The 2770-nt window shown below is 43.9% G+C and overlaps 1 protein-coding gene across 1 annotated transcript; it reads left to right on the top strand.

The window, feature by feature from the left end:
* The first annotated feature begins 512 nt into the window (after positions 1-512).
* LOC118355938 (tumor necrosis factor alpha-induced protein 8-like) lies at positions 513-2350 on the top strand. The gene has a single exon (XM_035728887.1). It carries the CDS (start codon positions 623-625, stop codon positions 1259-1261), a length of 639 nt encoding a protein of 212 aa, XP_035584780.1. The 5' UTR covers positions 513-622; the 3' UTR covers positions 1262-2350.
* The last annotated feature ends 420 nt before the right edge of the window (positions 2351-2770 follow it).

The following is a 2770-nucleotide window of genomic DNA, read 5'->3' as shown; positions in this document are numbered from 1 at the left end:
CGATTTATATGAAATGTCCAGAAGAGGCAAATTTATAGAAACAGAAAGCAGATTTGTGGTTGCCTAGGGCAGTGTGGGGGGGTGTTGGAGGGAAATGTGGAGTAACTTCTAATGGGTATGGGTTTTCTTTTCAGAATGATTGAATATTCTGGAATTAGATAATGGTGAAGTTTGCACAGTTTTGTGAATACACTAAAAAATCACTGCATTGCAGTCTTTAAATGAGTGAATTGTACGGTATACAAATTACATTTCAATAAAGCTGTGGCTTTTTCTTTTAAAGAAAGACAAGCTTTTCTGTTTCCTGTATTCCATAGAGATTGTGTTGACCAACACAGTTTAAAACCCGTATAGAGGTGCGCCCCGGCCCCGCCAGCCCCGCCAGCCGCGCCAGGTCGCCTCCGCCCCGCGACGGGCCGGGGCGCGCGGCCCCGGGGGCGGACTCCCGCCGCCCAGCTGAGACGCGATTCGTCACTCTTGCAGAACTTTCCCCCTGAAAATCCCTGCACCAGAACCAGCCCTCCGCCCCGCGGAGGTTTTGATTTTAGTGGCTTTCCTTCCTTTTATTTTCTGTCGTGCGCGGGTTTTGGCCTCGGGGCGAACTTGCAGCTCGTCCGAGTACATGTCCGCGGTAATCGCCCCTGCAGCCGGTTACCCTGCCACCATGCACTGCGAAGCAGAAGAATCCAAGGAAGTGGCCACAGATGTCTTCAATTCCAAAAACCTGGCCGTGCAGGCACAAAAGAAGATCTTGGGGAAAATGGTGTCCAAATCCATCGCCACCACCCTCATCGATGACACGAGCAGCGAGGTGTTGGATGAGCTCTACCGGGTGACCAAGGAATACACCCAGAACAAGAAGGAGGCAGAGAAGATCATCAAGAACCTCATCAAGACCGTCATCAAGCTGGCCATTCTTTACAGGAATAACCAGTTCAACCAAGACGAGCTGGCGCTGATGGAGAAATTCAAGAAGAAAGTCCACCAGCTGGCCATGACCGTGGTCAGCTTCCATCAGGTGGAGTACACCTTTGACCGGAACGTGCTGTCCCGCCTGCTGAACGAGTGCAGAGAGATGCTCCACCAGATCATCCAGCGCCACCTCACGGCCAAGTCGCATGGACGGGTTAATAACGTCTTTGACCATTTTTCCGATTGTGATTTTTTATCTGCCTTATATAACCCCTTTGGGAATTTTAAGCCCCACTTACAAAAACTCTGCGATGGTGTCAACAAAATGCTGGACGAGGAGAACATCTGACCATGTGAATTAAGACTGCAACCGCTCGTGATTTCTTTGAAAATGGAGCACTGCTGATTTATGAAGGAAAAACAAATTTTTTTTTTTTAAGATGACCCATGTTTCAGAAAGACTTTTGCTCGCCTCAGGCGTCAGACGTTGTCAGTAACGTTTTGTGCAGCTTGTTTTATTTGAAGAAAAGCAGATTGCCAAAAATTCTGGTGAAAAGCTCCCTCCCTCACAGTTAGCAGATCGTAGGAAAGGTGTCTGGTTGTGTGATGCAAATAATAGAGTTATGCAAAGAAATATATGGATGTCTCCAAACCTCAAGACATGTTTTTTTAGATCAGTTGTTATGTTGGTAGCACATTGGGTATTTCTCACGTGTACAGAGTTGTGTACTTTGATTCACTATTATTCCTTACTATGTATATGTACCTCTGTTAAAAAGCTGAGAACTCTCTCTTGCTCTCATTGCTCCCTTTGAGATGATTTCATTTTCAAGTCTACCTTTTGTTCTGTGTTCCTTTGTTAAAGTTTTTGTCACTGACATTAGACACAAGAATTAAGTCTTCATCGAGAATTAAGACGTTCAAGAATTGAGGCGGTCAGATTGAACCCTCAGAAAAACAGAAAACTGCTTCTTTGAAGTCAGTATTGTAGGAACCAACTATATTTGATATGGTGAACAATGTCTGATAGACGGACATGCCTCGGGCCTGGAGTCCTGTTTTTTAGTACCAACGGTGATACTTCGCAAAAGCGGTAATTGTTGAAAATGTGCTAGTGGAATCTCCGGTTTTAGTATCTGTTTCAGATGTAAGAGAGACAAAGAAAAATCTAGATGGTTCTTGTTAAAGGTCAGCAATACTGAGAAAAGAACAACCATCTTTATTTTAGAGATGAGCCCATCAAAATAATTTAGGGGGATAAAGGACCAAAAAGGAAGAAAGCATATTGCTGTGGGCCGTGAGAATGAAAATAAATGCATTTCAACGTTGAATAAGGTTTGATAGGTAAATAAAGAATGTCACTTTTTTATTTAACTGATAAGGTCTTTACTATTTTGTTATTTGCTATTTTGATGAGTAAACCAAAGAATATTTGCATTCTAAAAAAAAAAAAAAAAAAAAAAAAAAAAAAAACCCGTATAGATAAAATCAAGGGTATGAGGCAGTCACCGCAGTTTGGATGTTGGGGACTTTTTATTTCAGAGCTGAAAACCACTGTTTGGGAAAAATCTAACCAGAGCAATGTTTTTTGAAGTTTTCAATAGCAAGAATTGATCCGGGCTGTATGTGCAGACTTCAGCCCTGACACGGAAGTCCGGACTCTTTCAATTCTTATACCCAACTTTTTAATTTTTACTTGGCCTCAAACACCACGTGCTTTATACCAGGGGCAGTTTGGTGAAACTGCTGTCCCTGACCTCCTCCTCGGTCCTTATCTGCCATGCTCCCTCCGTGGCTGACCTTGGATCCCCTGGCCCACTACCTGCCTGGCCCACCTTTCTCTCTGGGGAAAGCCATC

The sequence above is a fragment of the Zalophus californianus genome, chromosome 8 (genome assembly GCF_009762305.2).
Source record: "Zalophus californianus isolate mZalCal1 chromosome 8, mZalCal1.pri.v2, whole genome shotgun sequence".
Classification (NCBI taxonomy): Eukaryota; Metazoa; Chordata; class Mammalia; order Carnivora; family Otariidae; genus Zalophus; species Zalophus californianus.
The sequence above is the reverse complement of the archived record's forward strand: the minus strand, read 5'-3'. Positions and strand labels throughout refer to the sequence as shown.

What these genes read in the sequence shown, in the direction of transcription:
- LOC118355938 (XM_035728887.1), top strand. Translation starts at nt 623, where the DNA reads ATGTCCGCGGTAATCGCCCCTGCAGCCGGTTACCCTGCCACCATGCAC.